This window comes from Narcine bancroftii, chromosome 3, assembly GCF_036971445.1.
Source record: "Narcine bancroftii isolate sNarBan1 chromosome 3, sNarBan1.hap1, whole genome shotgun sequence".
NCBI lineage: Eukaryota > Metazoa > Chordata > Chondrichthyes > Torpediniformes > Narcinidae > Narcine > Narcine bancroftii.
Window position 1 is genome coordinate 366,532,444 of NC_091471.1, and position 19,547 is coordinate 366,551,990.

General features: G+C 40.4%; 2 protein-coding genes across 11 annotated transcripts in view; one reads left to right on the forward strand and one right to left on the reverse strand.

Annotated features, from left to right (window-relative positions):
* LOC138759573 (monocarboxylate transporter 4-like) overlaps window positions 1–9,353 on the forward strand; it is a 43,841-nt gene extending 34,488 nt beyond the window's left edge. For 6 of the 7 annotated variants that reach the window (XM_069930215.1, XM_069930214.1, XM_069930212.1 and 3 more), the window contains 3 exons: window positions 1,229–1,372; window positions 2,180–2,953; window positions 4,469–9,353. In XM_069930215.1, the coding sequence (XP_069786316.1) occupies window positions 1,229–1,372; window positions 2,180–2,953; window positions 4,469–4,737 (1,187 nt within the window). In that variant the 3' untranslated portion in view covers window positions 4,738–9,353. The remainder of the gene's footprint in view (window positions 1–1,228; window positions 1,373–2,179; window positions 2,954–4,468) is intronic. The other variant, XM_069930219.1, reaches the window with a different exon arrangement.
* Window positions 9,354–16,488: 7,135 nt separating this feature from the next.
* LOC138759578 (casein kinase I) overlaps window positions 16,489–19,547 on the reverse strand; it is a 44,935-nt gene continuing 41,876 nt past the window's right edge. For all 4 annotated transcript variants that reach the window (XM_069930232.1, XM_069930231.1, XM_069930230.1 and 1 more), the window contains one exon: window positions 16,489–18,253. Coding sequence is in view for 2 of the 4 variants with exons in the window: in XM_069930230.1 (XP_069786331.1) it covers window positions 18,203–18,253 (51 nt within the window). In the remaining 2 variants the exon portion in view is untranslated. The remainder of the gene's footprint in view (window positions 18,254–19,547) is intronic.

Sequence of the window (19,547 nt, forward strand, 5' to 3'; positions counted from 1 at the left end):
CGTTCTAGGAGCCATAGGTGATGTCGGTAGAGGACCCATGATTCGGAGCCGGACAGGAGTGTGGGTATGACAACGGCTCTGTACACGCTGATCTTTGTGAGGTTTTTCAGTTGCTTGTTTTTCCAGACTCTTTTGTGTAGTTTTCCAAAGGCGCTATTTGCCTTGGAGAGTCTGTTGTCTATCTCGTTGTCGATCCTTGCATCCGATGAAATGGTGCAGCCGAGATAGGTAAACTGGTTGACCGTTTTGAGTTTTGTGTGCCCGATGGAGATGTTGGGGGGGCTGGTAGTCATGGTGGGGAGCTGGCTGATGGAGGACCTCAGTTTTCTTCAGGCTGACTTCCAGGCCATGAAAGACCTCAACAATGAAGACGCTGTTTACATCCGGTACCGCACGGATGGCAGTCTCTTCAATCTGAGGCGCCTGCAAGCTCACACCAAGACACAAGAGCAACTCGTCTGTGAACTACTCTTTGCAGACGATGCCGCTTTAGTTGCCCATTCAGAGCCAGCTCTCCAGCGCTTGACGTCCTGTTTTGCGGAAACTGCCAAAATGTTTGGCCTGGAAGTCAGCCTGAAGAAAACTGAGGTCCTCCATCAGCCAGCTCCCCACCATGACTACCAGCCCCCCCCCCACATCTCCATCGGGCACACAAAACTCAAAAGGGTTACTGGTCACTTGAGTTTGGAAGAGTGCTAAAACTATTCTTCTAGTTTGGGGATGGTGAATTTGATCAAGGCCTTTTCCTCCTGATGGTTGTTCAACAGCCACAAAGGTCAAGTTCAAATGCAAGCAGTCTGACCTCGTAGGGTTAATGATGGAAGTGTTAGATTTTCCTCATAATGAACAAGTCTGTGCCCAGATAGGGTGATGTTAGGGCTTGTTGTAAATATTATTAACACCATCCAAGTCCAAGGCAGTGTTTTTTTTTTCTGAAAAGTGTTAAGGAGCCAAGACATGTACCTGACAATATTTTGACCTGGTTATTGCCTTCCCTGTCAACATTTCATCCTACCTCCAGCACTCTTTCCCCCAACACGTGCTGTTGAGCACTAAGTGACTGTAGCCAAAATGTCATTCATAAACAAAGAGATGGCTTGTCGCTCAATAATCTCATTGATGTGTTTCATTATTAATTTCAAAAGCCGACACAAGGTGGACTTGTCTATTTTTAAAAAATGTTCAATTTGGCACAAGTTAACTGAAGCTTTTTTTTCTCCTCTGTGAGGACCTTTATCCAGTATTCTTGTAAATCGTTTTGGTTGCCGCCCTGTTATGATGGTAGGAGGCTTTTTTGCATCAGCGGGTATGATACTGGCATCATTGTGCACCAACATTATCCAAATCTACCTGACGGTTGGCGTCATCACTGGTAAGGAATTGCTAAAGATGTTGTAAATCTGATAGATGGTACGTGAGAAATAGCAGATTGACAGCATCTGCAGGAAGAGAAGCAATGTCAATGCTTCAGGTTGTGATATTTTGTTAGCTCGATGATGGCCTGAAATGTTGATCTGCATCCAGTCCACTGCAGTGGTAAATGTCTGTAATTACCTTCTATCTGCCCACGTTCCTTGCTACGTCACTGGGAGCTGAAATTTCTCATCCTTTGCATGAGCAGTTCACCTTCATTAGCAGAAAATCAAGGTCTGCGGAGGTTTTGTTTGTACTGAGTGCAGAGAATCTGTGACTGAACACAACCTCTGTGCCAAAATCGTAGTCTCGAAGCCAAATCTCAAACCCATAGTCTGCCCGGGTGGAAGATTTTAAAACCAGCCTACACGAGGGCCTGGTTCCTTGTTTTGAGCTGAGGGTGCAATTTTTATTTGTACAAGAGGTCATGCCACTATAGCCAGGCAAGCAACCAAATTCCAATTTCTTTTAGCTCCTCTTTGAACTCACAAGTATCCAAGTAAAGTTCATCAGAGGATGAAAACTTGGGCTTAAACTTCTGGTATTTAGCTGTTTAATATCGTTCAAAGTTCAGATTTATTGCCAGGAGTGCATACATGACATTGCATACAATTCTGAGATTCTTTTTCCAGCAGGTGAGGCAGAATTTATAATTATTATATGTATTTACATCTGTGCATGCTTTCTTAAACTGTTTACATTAAATTGTGAATGGACCCTCCTAAGAGCCCCCAATGGAATAAATCACTTGTGTTTTCTCTCCCAGGTCTGGGTCTGGCTCTGAACTTTCAGCCATCTCTCATTATGATAAACCGCTACTTTGACAAGCGACGCCCGTTAGCAAATGGCTTAACTGCGGCTGGGAGTCCTGTGTTCTTGTGCGGCCTCTCTCCATTAGGTCAGAAACTATCCAAGGTGTATGGATGGCGAGGGAGCTTCCTTATTCTTGGAGGTCTTCTGCTGAACTGTTGTGCATGTGCAGCACTGATGAGGCCCCTGAAAACAAGTGGAAAGCAGAAAAGTGTGGAAGGGAAGGATGCCAAGGTGTCAAAGAACAAAAAAAAGTTTCTGGATTTCTCGGTTTTTAAGGATCGAGGTTTTGTGATCTACACAATAGCTGCTTCCGTTATGGTCTTTGGACTCTTTGTTCCTCCTGTTTTCATCGTAAACTACGCAAAAGACTTGGGAGTACCAGACACAGATGCTGCTTTCTTGTTATCCATCTTGGGTTTTGTTGACATTTTCGCCCGACCTCTTTCTGGTATTGTTGCTGGGTTGAAGCCTGTCCGACCTCTATGTGTGTACCTCTTCAGCTTTGCTATGATTTTCAATGGGATTACGGATCTTGGTGGCTCTTTTGCTCGTGACTATGCTGGCCTGACGGTGTTCTGTATCTTTTTTGGAATGTCCTATGGAATGGTGGGAGCCTTGCAGTTTGAAGTCTTGATGGCAGTTGTTGGAACCCAGAAATTCTCCAGTGCCATTGGCCTTGTATTATTGATCGAGGCCATGGCTGTTCTCGTGGGCCCACCAGGAGCTGGTAAGTGTGTGTTTGTGTCCGCCATGGAACACAACAGCACAGAAACAGGCCCTTTAGCCCTTCTAGTCTGTGCCGAACATTTTTTCTGCCTTGTCCCACTAGTGTGCACCTGGACCATATCCCTCCATACCCCTTCCAACCATGTACATGCACAAATTTATGTTAAATGTTAAAATTGAGCTTGCATTCACCAATTCACCTAGCAGCTTGTTCCACACTCCCAACACTCTCCATGTGAAGAAGCTTCCCCTGATGTTCCCTTTTAAACTTTTCACCTTTCATTCGTAACCCATTTTAACTGTTTGAAGACAGATATCCAGATACTGTACCAGAAATGAATTTGGGACCCACAAAAAAAAAATCCTTGCTCTTGCAATTTCTTCTCCTTTCACCAGAGTTCAATGGGCTCTAAAGGCATCTTTCTAGTCTGTAGACCAGCTATTCTCAATTGTATCCTACAATTCCACCCCACCACCACCACTCAGGGTCCACAGAACATTTAAGTAAAAGCCACCTTTTCTCCTTGTGTAGCATGAATTTTTAAGATTTTTTTACATGGTCGGTAGGAGAGAAGTAGGGAAGAAACTAAAATTTGGCTATTTCACAGGGAAGGGGGCCCATAAACTTTTAGCAGAGCCCTCGGGGTTGTGGCGGGGGGTGGGGGGGAATGGGCGGTGGGTACAAGATTGAGAATGACTACTGTAGATGATACTTTTCTTTGTCACCGGCCAACTATGGAAAACTTTGTAGCAAGGAGAGATACTTTTTTAAAAAAAAAAATCAGAGCACAGCTTGGAGTTGTTGGCTCTGTGATTGTAAATACAGTAAAATCCCTGTTGTCTGGAATTCAAACAACTGGAAAAACAATTGTGGAAAATAAATGGGTTGAAAAAAAACCGTAAGTTTAAAATTGGCACCCCTTGTGGTTAGTTCTCCAATCACACAACACTTAATCTCAAGCAACTGGAAAATTCATTTATCCGGTATCAAACAATTCCCATAGGTGCTGGATATTGGAGGTTATATTGCATCTGGTTTAACTGAGAGCATGGAACAAAGAACAGTACAGCACTTTGCCTAACATGATGTCCAAATCAATGTAAAACTTTGCTTCTTCTTGCAGTTAGTAGATATCCATCCATCCCCATCAAGCTAATGAGACTGTCCAGAAGCCTCTTAAATTCTACCGTTAATTCCTTGCACCACAACTCCTGGTGACTCATTTCAGGCACTCTTCATATTTGTCCTGCACATCTCCTTTAAATGTCCTCCCCCTCACCTTAAACTCCTGTCCTCCAGTATGTGATGCTTGTATCCTGGGGAAAGGATCCTGACTATCAGTACCTCTTGTGATTTATAAAATCCTATTAGGTTAACCCCCCCCACCGGCCCAAAGCCTCCTATGCTCCAGAAAAAACAACGCAAGCAAAATACCCTTTTGGCTTGCAGTGTTGCTGTTGGCTTGCATGAATGCTTGTTTCTGAATGATGAATATATTTAATTTTTCTGTTACAGGGAAGCTGTTGGACTATACTAAAGTTTACAAGTATGTTTTTTATTTGGCTGGCTCTGAAGTGGTTCTCTCTGCTCTGATACTGGGTATTGGAAACTTTTTCTTCATAAGTAGAAGAGCTAAATCACATGATATTGAGCAAAAGGAAAATGTGGATGCGAAGAATCAAGAGGAACGTGAGCCAGGAGTGGATTCTGTGGAAGTGGAGCAGTTCTTAAAAACAAAGACGGAAAACAATGAGATTTTACCAACACCTGAAACCAGTGTATGAAACGCCTCAAAGAGGAAGATAGAATATTTACGGAAGTCAAGAGAAAAGAATCTGTATATTTATTTAGAAATGTGAGGTACCGTCATGTATTGGTGAAAGTAGTTTATTGTGCAGAATATTTTTTGTGATCTTTTTAATTTGATGCCTTGCATTTGTCATTCAGTGTGTCTTTCAGAAAACTTTAAAACGCAACAGTATTTGTCATCCCAGGAGATGGTTTAACATTCAGGAATGTGCGAGATGGGAATATCAAATCAACAGAATTGTGATTCCATAAAAATGGGAGAAGAGTTTAGATGTGCAACCCACTCTCAGCCAACAACATTAGTGACAATAATACGCCTTTATTTATTAACCATAAATGAAAGTTTACAAAATTAATGTGGCAGAGACACTTGTAGACCAGGAAGGGTTAAATAATTTAAGGAAGCACAAGTGAACCAGATGGAAACGTGTCTCTAAGTAGATTTCTAGCCCATTCTTCTAGTGTTTTACTTGGTAATTCAGGAGGTAACCAAACTGCTAGTATGTTGTGTTTCTTACAAGACAAGGAATATAAAACTGAAACAATTTTTAAAGGTCCTAGTTGTTAGTCGTGGCCAATTGGCATTGAAAAATAATCCTGCTATGATTTGTGGATTAAATATTCACACTGTACTGGAACAGGAGACTGATATTATTTTATTAACTTCCAATTATTCTTCCACTATATTAAAATAACCTTTCTGTTTTTTACTAAATTAGGAGTGTCTGACTAAATATTTGCTTTGTGAAACCTGTGAAAAATAATTCTTTCCATTGAGGCATTCAGCATTGGGTAATCGACAGGGGGAACACAAAACAAAGTTGTAAGTTTGAAACTGTAGATGGCGATTAGACCAATGCATCATACAGTCTCAAAGGTCTTAAATATATAAACTAAGTAAAGTAATCCATTCAAAAACTAGTTTATGGCATAACCACATATACGGAGAAGATGACAACTTTTTAAAAAGTATCAACCTGGGTTGTGGACTCAGGTCAGTATTAATTGAGGCACCCTGAGAAACATCATCAATACATAACTTTGCCTTCAAACATTTCGGATTCCTATATAAAGTAATAAAATTGTCCAAGCTTATCCCAGCAAAGACAGAGCAACAGGCCTTTCACTGGCTATAGAAAAGACAGTTAATTTGGGGTAAATCAGAATTATTTCTGGATAAATTTCCGTGCAAGGATAAAGGAATCTGCAGTTCTAATTCTTGAATCTAGGATCCCACTGTTATTACTTCAATCATCATGGCTCTCTCTTGAGGTCAAGGATGATGGTCTTTGTTCCTATGGGTTCTCAAGTGGCTTAGGAGTCCAATTTTGGAAAGTGGCCCACAGAGCAAAGATGCCTGTGCTTGTATTTGTTTAACATATACTTGAAGCTGCACTTCAAGAAGCGCACGATACTTCACAAATCAACCAACTAGTTCCGATAGCATGAAAACCATGACAAGTGGAGTTAATAGGTTTCATCCACCTTCACAGCTGTTGAGGTCGAAGTAACTTCGTCCACCTGTTCCACTGTTGAGGTCTTGTTTGGATTGCTCTTGGTCAGGGACCTCCCCCTCGACCTTACCGCCATGGGTGGCCCAACCAGAAGCAGAGGTCCAGGCGGCATTGCTCTTGGGATCTCAGGACCACACAAGCTTCTCCACCACAAAAAGGTGACAATCACAGAGAAGTACAACAATGGGCATGTGGAAAAAAGACTTTTGATACAGTTCCTGATAATCTTGTCCAATCTAACCATTCTGGGCTGCTTAAAATAAAACCAGTAAGTAATAAAAATGAAGAATCGTGTAATTCCCTGATGAAATTAAAGTTTTTAAGAATGCTCTGAAAGTAGGTATTTCAAAAAGGACGTTTTGCACTTGTATTTCTACATGGGTACTTTTAAAATAGTCAAAATATTCTCAAAACGAGAACTAGGTAGTCTTGCATTGTTCTAACTCTCAGACAAGTGTTTAGATCTCCAGTTTTTTTTTAATTCATACAATTGGACTTTCCTGGTTGTTGATCCAGAGGGTCTACCAGATACAACACATTTAAAATAAACTTTTAGTCAATTAAAATGTATACTTTCTATTGACATTTAAGGAACAATTTACTGATTAATGGGGAACAGTTTTATTTTAACCTTGTTTTATGACTGGTTAAGAAGCTAATTTTTTTTCTAATTTGATCATTTCAAGTTCCATAGATCAGCTTTGAATGTGTTTAAAGGATAGAAGTAATAATATTAAACCAACTTTTTAATATCTTCTTCTTTGGCTGGCTTCGCGGACGAAGATTTATGGAGGGGTATGTCCACGTCTGCTGCAGGCTCGTTGGTGACTGACAAGTCCGATGCAGGACAGGCAGGCACGGTTGCAAGGGAAAATTGGTTGGTTGAGTTGGGTGTTGGGTTTTCCCTCCTTTGTCTTTTGTCAGTGAGGTGGGCTCTGCGGTCTTCTTCAAAGGAGGTTGCTGCCCGCCGAACTGTGAGGCGCCAAGATGCACGGTTTGAGGCGATATCAGCCCACTGGCGGTGGTCAATGTGGCAGGCACCAAGAGATTTCTTTAAGCAGTCCTTGTACCTCTTCTTTGGTGCACCTCTGTCTCGGTGGCCAGTGGAGAGCTCGCCATAGAACACGATCTTGGGAAAGCGATGGCCCTCCATTCTGGAGACGTGACCCACCCAGCGCAGTTGGGTCTTCAGCAGCATGGATTCGATGCTTGCGGACTCTGCCAACTCGAGTACTTCGATGTTGGTGATGACGTCATTCCAATGAATGTTGAGAATGGAGCGGAGACAGCGCTAACAATATGGTGTTTGAAAATATTGATGGAGTCTCTCTGTGGATCCATTCTATTTCCTTGGACTTTAGCAAAATGAACCTTCTCACTATCAGGGAAGCAAAAGCAACCACATGGGATTGAGATGGAGTCAAAATTAAGTCAGTTGGCCCACTCATTCCAAAAATAGCAATAAGGGCTCGGAGCGCCAAACTGGGTGTTCTTCCCATTTGGCTGCTGTGTTGGGGCATTTTGGTTTGTTTACTGCACTAATGCAATATATGAATATTTTGGAAGGCAGACAATTGGCCAACTTGCTGCTTCTTAAGTACTGTACCACAGGCCAAATTCCATGTATGACATCTCCCCTGGGACTTGTTTGGAGGAGTGAAACTAGTATGGTTATTTTTATACATGTAAAGGCCAGCAAAACAAAGCCGTCGAGAAGACTATCAGCAGTTTTTAAAAAAAATCCTGCTGTTCTCTCAGGAATTGTAGTTCTGACTGAAGACTGTGTAACCTTCTCATCTCAGAGGTTTTTGTGTTTGAGTTTAGAAGGTGGATGGGTCTCAGGGTTTTCTGCTTTGAACAGTTGCACGAAACTTGGAAAATCATTTTCCTCGAAGGAAAATGAAGCCCACTAGGGTCAGAGAAACTTCATCTCAAAACGATGTGCAGGGCTTTGTTTTTAAATAGACACTCATCATTTAAATTAATGTGGCAATTAGCAATATTTGGATAAGACATAATTCCTGTCTGGTTAATTAGCTGGAGACTACAGTAAAACCTCTATAGCCAAGAGTAAAAGGAATTAAGCAATGAATTCCCATTGTCTGACCAGCAGTGAGTGTGTCAACCTTGGATCAGGAAAAGTCTGTGCATCGTCGCTTGCAGTCAAATAGATTGATTCATGCAGAATAGATCCACAGCGTTGTACTCAAGAAAACATTGCTTGCCTTTCATGTAAATGGGGAAGGGGGGGGGGGGGGATTGTGGATTATGTTAGAATGGGGAGGGAACAATACTCAGGCATTTAATGATAGATTTCTTCTATTTGGTCATTATTCGTGCTGTGAATTTTGCCCCACAAATGGTGACTGAAGGCAACCTGTCGCTATGGGTTTCCAGTAACTTGGCTGTCACAGGCATAACATTCATTCTGCTAATCCATGGTTAAATGTGAACATGACCTGGTAATTTTAAGATCCCTCATGTAAAGTACCGTATATACTCATATCAAAGTCACTCATAAAACTTGACACCCTATTTTTGGCCAAAAATTTGGGATTTTTCATACATCTCGTGTAAAGGTCTGCCCTAGTCTCTCACCGCTGCCCTGCTGCCCACGGGCAATGAGCTCCTGACACCTCAGATGATGCAGATATTTACTATGGTCCCGACTTTCTCTGTACCGGCATCCATGTTGATGCCCTCGTCAGTTGCCACACCATTCTCTACCTCCGCAAAGCTGATGCCACAGCTGGATTTCCCCCCCACTATCATCACTCCCCCCCTTCCCAACCCTTTTGTGTTTTCACTTCAATCACTGTGTCTACAGACTTTCATGCTTTACTCATGGTTTTTGTTACTTGGTACGACGCGTGTATTGATGCGCAGACTATTATTACTTTAAATCATTGTGTTTTGCTCTTTATTTATTGAGAGATCATTTGTATTTCTGCTTTGATATTTTGGATTCTAGTGTGAATTTTAGCCCCTCAAAAGTAGTATCCATGTAATAATTGACTCTATAAATTTAACATTAAAATGGTGTAGAAGATTCAACTTCTACATGACAATATATGGTAGTTGCAGATATTACGATCCATTTATTTGTTTTCATTTACAGGATAATGGAAAACTTACAAATTTTGAAAAATTGTAGGATTCAGTGAGTTGAAGCCACACTGTGCAGGTTGATTAAGTTTTATGATGATGTGTCACCATTTGTGAATATTTGCTTAAGCATAGATGCTGGCTGCCTTTATAACTTTGAAATGTAAGGATGTAACTAACCAAACTGTTCAGATTTGATACAAAAATACACCAGGTTACAGACTTTTTTGTTCTTCTAACCAATGTAAAAATGTGTAATTTTCCAGCAAAGTTTATCACTTCCATGTTCCAACTGACAAATTCCAAGGAAGATTTGGATTTTAATTTTTTTTTAACCATAGAATTATTAGGAATATTTACATGGTTAAAACACAAGAATAACTTGAGCTGTTATTGTTTTGGACCAGTATCTCAATCTTTATTAGACAAAAAGTATTCACCATTAAAACTGTGATTTGATTATTTTGCTGTGATATTTTCATTTTACCAATAAATTGTAACCATGCAAGCTGAATTTGGCAATTATAGCAAAAATTATAAATTTAGAAAATGTTGATTTGGAGCAGATTACCTGAACAATGTGTTTTTTTTTGTTCTGGAATTTTTCAAACCAATGAAATGGTTGAAAATGATTACCTATTTCAAAATTTGAAGCTTGTGGAATGTGAGATCAAGGAGTGATGCTTTTATAAGTTTTTTCTGAATCAGAGTTGGGAAGCAGTACTAACATATTAATATTGCCTCATTGTCACCAGCCAGCATTGACTTGAATTCTGAGTCTTCCTGCTTCTGGTTCATTCCTATTCCTTAAGGAAGGGCTCAAGCCCGAAATGACGGCAATATAGCTTTGCTTTTTTGAACGCTGAAAAGACCGGCTGATTTCCTTCAGCATTTGTGTTTTTACTACCATCACAGCATTTGCAGACGTTCATGCCTCACTCTGTACTCAAAAACCTACCAAGATCAGCAATTTGTCCACATTTACAGCTTTATTCTATCTGAAGTTTTCATTATTATGTTTAAAGGTGGTCAAATCTTTGCTTTGAGCCAGGGACTCTGTCTAGTCACTTTTGTTGGATGGTTTCCATTAACGGGAAGACTAGGCCAGACTTCCTATTGAACTACAGAAGTGAAAGTTAGAATGTGGAGCTTTGATCGTTCATTTTCTAGTGGGGCAATATAGTACACACCTGCATCAAATGGTTAACTTTACTCTGGAGGCAGAAGAGGACGGATGTTGGGACTTGAAGCATTAAACAAACCCAGAGGAACTCTTGATCAAGCACCACCCGTGGAGGCATTGGGTGGTCCTGAAAGCAGTCTTAACCCAAACCATTGACTACCCCTTTGCCACTAGATGCTGCTTGATCTACTGAGTTCATCCAGCAGTTTTTTTTAAAAGAACTACAAGACTTGTGGCATTTAGCATATGCATTTTAAAAAAAAAAATCTGCTTTCAGTGGCATCACTAAGATTGGGGTCACCCTCCTTCTCCCCACTCTGCCTTGGGCCCAGTGTACTGACCGTAGAAGAAACAGGTGTGCATTCCTTGAATGTCTGGAGGGGGGGGGGGGGAGGGAATTAAGATGTTCAAAAAGTAAATTAGACATATTGATACATGCAAGTTGGGCTTACAAAAAAAATGTTTTTGTTGCTATAACTACAGGGATATTTTTATAAAAAATAATAAATTTCTGCTGAAACACTGTCATTTTGATGTCACCCCATCTGATGGCGTCTTCCAGTGCGGTCCGCACACCCCCCCCATGATGCCAGTGTTTACTTTGTATTCTTGTTAAAATTCACCCTGCTCTCATGTGGCTTTTTAAATTATCCCCCTTGCATCTACCAGTAACAAGGGTCAACCGCCCTGGTTGCATTTTCTAAAAGGTGAAGAGGAGCTAGGTGTTGGAAATTCACTGGAAACGTCATCTAATTAACAGCCATACACATGGCAGGTAGACAGACTCTGATCAGGTGTTTCAGGGACTGGTGAGCTAGTTCACAAATTTTCTTAAAAAGCCTTTTGCCAGTCTGTCTTGGCATTTACTCGTCCGCTTGACCCTTCCCCAGCTGCAGGAAAAGCAGGTTCTCATCCTTTGGCACAAGGAAATGGTGTGTGTGAAATGCAACTGTTGTACTGCTAAATCAATTTGATTGATCCCCCTTTGGATTGAAGCACAATTTTCTAGTGGGGGGGGGAATGTAGCTTGTCTGTGTGTGTCTACCAAGGTAACTCAATTCTCCCTGTCTCTGAACCTGTTACTAACCCTAATGTAGAAAATGCCCACTGAATAATACCACTCTTCCCTCTGACTAATCCACACATCAAAAATAAAGCCCAACTATCATAGCCTTAGATTCCAATTGAACACATACGGAATCCTTTGGATTTTGCAATTCCCAAGATTTAATCCTCAGTGAAGAAATGGATTCCTTGACTGTAAATACAAGTTTATTTGTGTCAGATCTTGCTGCTGGGGGAACCCCAGGCTTTGCAGGGCTCTGGTTAATGTGTTTTGTAGCTTCAGAACTTTCATCTCCTGGCAGATGCTCCGGAAAGCAGTGCACACTTGAGGTGAAAGTCACATTGAAAATGGCCATAGCCAGATGGTCTGTTGACACCTGTCACACCAATGGTATCCGCTGGTGCTTCTTGGACTTAAGTTTATGTTGACACACAGGATTACCACTGTTAGTTCTCAAACAAGTACTGGTCCTGACTGGGGGGGGGGGAGGGGAGTGGGAGGAAAGAAATGTTCATGGAGTTCTCTGACATTGACACTTAAGAGTTCTAAACTGTCCACCCTGAGCAAAGTGCATCTCAGTACTGATGCTCTCAGACTCTTGCACTTAAATGGTTAAATCATCTGAACAAGAGTCTGCTAGTATAAAGCAACATTTTACGTTGAACAAATGTAAAATGTAATTGCTCAATGCAATTCTCTGTTGAGAAGCCCCGTCTAAAATCATACTAAGAAATAATACAACCAAAGATCAATCTATTACCTCAAAGGGATAAATTAACATTGAATATAAAGTTGCTTAGAATGAAACAGGAAGATATATTTGCAGAGATGTTTCAAAATTTAACCAAGACGCAGCTTGTCATCAATTCTAAAATTCAACACAGGTTGTGATCAATATGGATAATGGTCTTTTTTTTAGTTACCCAAATGATTTGTGCATTACAAAATCATCTTGTTTCCCCATTACATTTTCAACTCATTATTCTTACGATTGTGTATTGGATACAAACATGCCTCTATAATGACTTGTGTTGAAATACAAGTCTTGAAAGGCCCATCAAACCTACTCCACCAATGAGATTATGGTTAATTTGCTGATGGCAGGAGGTGAAATTGAGATTCTTCCCCCCCCCCCCACCCACCCTCCCCATATCCCTTAATTCCATGACTATGTAAATATATTTACTGAGGTCATCTCTACTGCTTCAATGGCCAGTGAATTCCACAGACCAAGTCCAAGCAAATTTAATTCGCATTTGTTTGTGCTTGCACCCAGGCTAATGTTTCAGTACAGAATTGCTCAATAAAATATACTAGCCAACCATCCCCCAAAATTAATACTTCTTTACACTTACTTTAACCTTAAGATTTTGCTTTGATGTGGCTCAATTTCAAATAACCATTGCCATGTGTTAATATTCTGTTCAGTATGTCGTTTAGCATGGGTGTTGGGAGTAAACAAAAAAGACAGTACAAATAAATTCCATTACAAAACACTATTATCAGTGATAATCAAAAGATACTCATGAACTTCAGAAACCAAATGTTAGCCAAGAAGCCAATGTGGGCAAATTAACTGCTGTTTTAAAAAGAAAAGTAGACTTTCTACAAGTAGAAAGAACATTTGGGGACATCTTAAAAAGCAATGCATCTGAAATCTTCAAATTGGTTAGCAATATCATAGCTGTGCAACATGTGGACATATCGCCGTAATAACAGTTTCCTCAAACACATAATTCTTTCATTTGGCATGACTTGTGATACAAAGAACAATATTGGGCTGAGTTCAAAACAAAAACCCTTTCCCCAAATTTCTGAGCCTTACTCACTGGTAGATAATTCTGACAAGGTTTCACCACTTATGGTAATGCTGGACAACGATCTTCTCCACTGATCATAGATTAAATTCCCCATTTTGTTTCTGTTGCTGAGATATGTGGAGGTGAAGGTAATCGAAATGAAAAATAAATCTGACACATCTTAACTCGCAAGGGTTCTTTATGATCTGATGGAACCTCCAAGAATTTAGAAAAGTTTTAAAAGAAACCCTTTTCCAGAGCCATTAAACCAGGAACACCACACGATCAACTCCATCACTTTGCCAAGTTGGATATGAACTCACCAAAGGAGATTGACATCCCTGGGAAGAGAAGCTCCTACAGCTTTTTAACTCTTGCTATACAGCGACCTCCACTGGAAACCTGTGTGACTGCAGCTCTAGAGAAGAGAGGGGACCTTCGTTATCAATCAGATAAACTCTCATATCTAATTATGAGAGCACAATGCCATTATTCTGCACATGCAGGCCAGAATGGCCCTGCTGCTCACTCTTGCCATTCATAATCCAGCCTCACCTCAAACTATTTAATATTCATTTGATATTTTTTTTTAAAAAGCAACTGGAGAGATGAATGCTCCCATCTCCTGATCAAAGAAGTACTTTTGACATTTTTGGGGAAATTAGAATGCAAAGTCCATCCATAATAATCTTGTAAAAACAGAATTATAATTTCCATAGAATGTCTGGCCATTATTATAAAAAGTAGTCTCTGTGTAGGGAGCTTTTGATGGTCTTCACTGATTTCCAGTCAAATAGTGATTAACAACAGACATACAATTGCACCACAATTTAACACCTTTAAGTTAATTAATGTGTCAATATTAGCGTGCCCCTGGAGTTGCACATTTCAGGACTATTTTAACTTACGGTTTATATTCTGCACCCTTAATTATTGGTCACGAAGGAAAATAATACAGCAAAGATGGGAAAGGAGTGTAAAATTAACCATACAAGAAAAAAAATAACAGGAACAAATGTCTTAAATCATTTCATGTGATCCATTTCCAGAAGAATATAAATAATCACAGGAAGTGACAATTATGAACTAGATGTTTTAAAGTTGAATAAAAACTCAAGACAGGTTTTCATGAACATCAATAATCTCTGCAATATAATGAACAAATATTTAATTAATGGAAAATATTTTAATACACAAGAACTGCATGCAAAAGTATGTCAGTACAAGCTTTAAACCAGTATTTTAAATACTTAAAATGCTTTCATGAACTAGTACAAATGGGTCACGTCTCCAGAATGGAGGTCCATCGCCTTCCCAAGATCGTGTTCTATGGCGAGCTCTCCACTGGCCACCGTGACAGAGGTGCACCAAAGAAGAGGTACAAGGACTGCCTAAAGAAATCTCTTGGCACCTGCCCCATTGACCACCACCAGTGGGCTGATTTCGCCTCAAACCATGCATCTTGGCGCCTCACAGTTCGGCGGGCAGCAACCTCCTTTGAAGAAGACCGCAGAGCCCACCTCACTGACAAAAGACAAAGGAGGAAAAACCCAACACCCAACCCCAACCCACCAATTTTCCCCTGCAACCGCTGCAACCGTGTCTGCCTGTCCCGCATCGGACTTGTCAGCCACAAACGAGCCTACAGCTGACGTGGACATACCCTTCCAAAAATCTTTGTCCGCGAAGCCAAGCCAAAGAAGAACAAATGGGTGTAAATTACACAAGATACAAGTATTGCAATCAGATAGATTAGTAATTAAAATGCACTAGAATTACTTGTTAAAGAAAAAAATCTATTTAAATAACCAGAGAAAAGGAAATCCTGAAATAGACATTCTGGTAATGACAGTATACTGCAGGGCTTAGCTAATTTAGTTTGGTGACACCACAATGTATTTTGGCTAAGAGGAAAGTATCGCCAGTGTTAATTACATAGTTTTAAAAAAAAATATAAAGAAAAAGTGAAATCTAGTTTAAAATTATGATCCAGTGACAATCATTTGGTAGCTAACACACCTTATAAATTCTTCCATAATGTGTTTTCTCACGAGTAAAAAGTTACAGTACCCATGTAGGTGTTCTTTATATTGATGGAACTGGACACTGTACTGCTGGAGAAGATTGAACAAAATTGTTGTTTCAATTACCAGTGTATCCGTTTCATATAAAACCCCATTTACCACATGACATTTACAAAACTACTTTTAAAAAACATTTTTAAAAGTTCAAAATAGAAAAGTGTGGTTCATTGTCCATTCAAAAATTCTGACGGCAGAGGGGAAGAATCAGGCTCCTGTGCTTCCTTCCTGATGGTAGCAGAATGGTGAGGGTCCTTGAGGTTAGAGGCTGCTTTCTTGAATGGGATAAAGACTGATGGCGCTGGCTGAGTTCACAACTCTCTGTCGCCTCTTCATGTCCTGTGCATTGGCACCTCCACACCAGAGTGATGACATACCAAATCTCAAACTCTTCATGAAGTATAGCTGCTGGCGAGCTGCCTTCATGATTGCATCGACAGAGGCTCTAGGTCAGATTAACAGCGATGCTAACACCCAGGAATTTGAAGTTCTTAACCCATCCCACTGTTGACCCTTTGACGATGACTGATTTGTGTTCTCATGATATCCCCCTCCGGAAGTTCACAATCAGTTCTGTTAATGTTCAATGCAAGTTATTGTTGCAACACCATTCAAATCTATCTCACTCCTGCACGCCTCCTCGCTGCCATCTGTAATTCTGCCGACGACCATGGTGTCATTGACAAATTTGTAGGTTGCATTTGAATTGCGCTGGCCGCAATCACAGGTGTATAATGAGTAGAACGGTGGGGAAAGCACGCATTCTTGAGGTCCTCCCGTGTTGATTATCAGTGAGATAACGTTGTTTCCAATTTGCACCGATTGTGGACATCCTCTGAGGAAGTCAAAGATCCAGTTGCAGAGGGAGGGGTAGAGGCCCAAGTTTCGAAGCTCATTAAGTTGAAAGAAAAACCCAAAAGCTATAAACTAGAAAGATTCCCAAACTTAGAATTTTAGAACAAAACAGATAACCCAACATAAGAAGTTATTATGAATTTATTTACATTTTAAAGTACACAAATACAAAGAGGTTACCAAGATTATGTCACCATTACATGTTATACAGACATTCTATAGAGGGAAACCAGCCACCTGAGATTACAATGGTCCATCCACGCAAAGGAAAATTGGAAGAGCCCGTTGTTTTGGAGGCACCAACAGTTAGGAAGTAAACATTGATTCTCAAGTTTCTGCCCTGACAAATCTTAGTGAGAGCCACACCCACTTACAAAAAAAACATGGTATTCCTGAAATGGGGTGGGGGGGGGTGGGGAATATCTTAGTGCAGCAATGTCAGCTTAGCTGTGTCCCTGTTTAATGCGTCAATATGCATGCTTAAACTGTAAGGTTCTTGTAACATTTTGCAGACACCCTCCATGTCACCTCCCAAGAGGCTGAAGTGAACTGCTAGTGTGGCTGTTACCAACACAAAAAGAAAATGAACTATCCATTTGATGAAGTGCACACGCATCCATGAGTTAAATCCGTGCTTCCTCCATTCCTTCAGTATGCTATCTGGAAGTTACACCCATGGCAAAAATGTTATAAAATTCCATTTAGGCTGAAACCCAGTTAGCTTTCAAAAATAACTGAGTTGGATTCACTACTGTCACATGTAAACATGAAAAAAAATCAAGAGGTTTTAAAATCTGTGCACTGGAATGTAAAATTTCATCAGCCCCTTTATGTTAAGGGCAGAATTCACATTTTTACTGTACAAATTCTTTGCTTAAAATACCTGCCTACACCTAAGTGATAGATGGAGATGCTAAAAATCCTGTCAGCGAATCCCGACAACAAACTCCGCACCAACACTAATCAGAAATATAAAAAATAATTCACCAAAACACAGCTTTACCCTTTATTTTTGCTAAAACTTTATTCTTCCACATTTTCAAGGTCACATTTTTTTGGATAAGCCTTGGCACTGCCATTTCATTCTGCACTGTTTCTGCCAAATAAAGTCGTCAGCTTCTTCCACACGATCACTGTTACCAATGATCATTCAGCTTTTATGGCAAAATAAAATGTGGAAGTTAAAAGTGTGCAAACAAATCTAGATACCAAACCAAAAAACATTGTTACAGTGTACTACCAAAAACATTTTAAACTCAAGTTTAATACAAAAGACTGGAAAAAGCTTTAAATAAAATCAGCTGCATTTTAAATTCACAAAGACTCACTGCCAACCCTATGTATTACAGGATTTTTCAAGACAGTCAATTCCCATTTCAGCTTCTCAAACCTATGGGGCATTACAGACATAAAAGCAGGACAACATTCTACTTATCTACATAGATGCTGCTTTCAATTTTAGCAGGGTGATACAAAATATTTAAACCAAGTATAGGTCTACAGTTGTACAGTGGAGTAATAAAAGGCTACATAACGCCAATCACGGAAGGAGAAGGGATGGCGATATCTATTCTATTTGCGGTAAGTTCTGTAAACCGTCTTTAGAACCCCTGCTGCTGAAGCAGTGGGCACAATCTTTTAACTTGTAATTTATACTGCAGTCAGGCAAAAAGGTCTCCTTGTGAAGATGTTCCTGGAAAGAACTTTAGTTTTCTTCCTGCACTTGAATTGAAGGCATCAAGAGCTTCACTTTGTCAGTTGGCTTTGTAGAGGTTGAGTTTCACGGTTATACTGGGACATCAGCCATGCATTGTCCACCCTCCACAGTGAGTCACTTTCATCGAGGAACTGCGGAATGGATGCCGCTGGAAGTCACCCGGGCTGGGATCTATCCAAAGTAACAAACACCAAATTAATCCCTGACAAGCATTCAAGAACAAATAAATTTCCAACAGTGGCATCAACAGATAGCCAAATTTAAAAAACCCACACAATTTCAAGAAAGTTGGGACTGCATTGTTACAGCCACAACTGTGTGAGAATCCAACTCAGTTTAAGGTGATGGTTGTTCCATTTGCCATATGGCTTAAAGTCAAGGAACCTTAACCCAATCCTTTGTGGGGCAGCAAAAATATACTTCCAATAATTTGCAAATATACAGTCACGTGCAGCCTAACGTCCAACCAGGCAACATCCAACCGCACATATGTCCATGGTCCCGCAAGGTTATAACAGATTATCCACTGCCTATTTCTGTATTTATAGTGTGCATAATTTTGTTTCAAATTGAAATCAGTATGAATTAAAGATTTAATAGAAGCAAAGCAATTATCCCGTTACTTCCCATTCTCCAATCAGAGAATGGGACATAGTGGACATAACCAGATAATATGGTGTTCGCTCAAAGTCGAAATCGTATAACATCCCGTTTCACAGAACGTAACGTGGACGTTAAGCGACACACGACTGTATTAGTACAAAAATAGCTAACAAACCACAAAGATATTGGTTAAGAAAGGAATAATGTACACAAGATATGCCGTTAGCTGGATAGACGATAAGCCACTGGAACTGAAAACTCATGAGAACACGAGACAAAGTTGGCAATTTGGCCCGTCGAGTCTGTTCTGCCATTCAATAACACCCAGCTGATGTGGCCATGGACTCTAACCTGCCGTTTCCCCTTAACTCCGAATTCCCCAACTTTGTAAAAAGTGTGTTTTAAAAATATTCAGAGGTAGCTGAGAAAACACCAGATTCTCCACTCTCTGAGGTGGATACTCCTCACCTGTCTTAAAACCTCTCACCCCAGCCCTCGAGGCTGCACCCTCCACCCTGCCCTTGCACCTCCAGCCCCGGGGCCTCCAGGCCGCAGCCAATTATAGTTTGTACATCTGAGATCACCGTGTATCTGATGGAGCTCATTTGATGTTTCAAACAATCCAAATAATTTCCATCCTACTGATGTTTAAATAGGCGGTGACATTCAGACCTCACAAATTAAGCAAAATGTATCAGTTTTGTAAATTTACAGGAAGTGTACATTTGCTAAAGCTGAACTAACACATAGGCCCTTCTGAATGGTTTTAAATAAGAGCAGTCAACTCATCTAAGGTCAGGATCATTTACAAAGCATCTATACTTCCGTTTATGAACAATCCAGTAAACGAGGAAAAAAAACA